Source organism: Eurypyga helias, unplaced genomic scaffold (genome assembly GCF_000690775.1).
Source record: "Eurypyga helias isolate BGI_N326 unplaced genomic scaffold, ASM69077v1 scaffold16211, whole genome shotgun sequence".
Classification (NCBI taxonomy): Eukaryota; Metazoa; Chordata; class Aves; order Eurypygiformes; family Eurypygidae; genus Eurypyga; species Eurypyga helias.
Genome location: NW_010230359.1, coordinates 81,425 through 81,955, shown reverse-complemented (window position 1 = coordinate 81,955; position 531 = coordinate 81,425). Strand labels below are relative to the sequence as shown.

General features: G+C 60.5%; 1 protein-coding gene across 1 annotated transcript in view; it reads left to right on the top strand.

The window, feature by feature from the left end:
• Window positions 1–401: 401 nt before the first annotated feature.
• Window positions 402–531, top strand: part of LOC104516403 (voltage-dependent R-type calcium channel subunit alpha-1E-like) — a gene marked incomplete at both ends in the record, with an annotated part of 81,547 nt that continues 81,417 nt past the window's right edge. The window contains 1 exon segment of the mRNA XM_010160712.1: window positions 402–496. Coding sequence (XP_010159014.1) covers window positions 402–496 — 95 coding nt within the window.

Here is a 531-nt window from a genome sequence, read left to right as displayed (position 1 = left end):
AGATGGTGCCTCCCAGAGGGATGCTTTTAGGTCCAGGACTGCTGGTAGCCCATGACACCCCGCTCCAAGGCCCATCTCCTGCTGCTTTGTGATGGAAGAGTGAAGGCAAGCAGCAGGGCCATGGCTTGAAGGAACATCCCATCCCTGGACACCAACATGCCATGCTGGGCACCCCTGGCACTGCCAGGGACCGTGCCAAACCCTTGTCGAAACAGGTCAGAGACTGGTTGTCCACCTTCATACCTGTGTGTCTCCTGGGTTCCCACCACAAGCATCATCCCCCTCCCGAGAGAGTTCACAGCTCGGCAAAGGCCGTTGGCTGATGTCCCATGAACCTGGGAGGCGGTGATGCGGTCTTGGGGGCTCTCCGTTCTCTTGTCACCCCTCTCATGTCCAAACAGCACCAAGGTGGGCCTTGCCCTCCTGCCTGGGAGCAGCTGGAGGCGGAAGCTGGGCTGCGTGTTCCGACGAGAAAAGCGGTGGTGGTGGCTAGCGGGTGTGTGAAATGAAGGGTGGGCAGGGGTGGGCTGG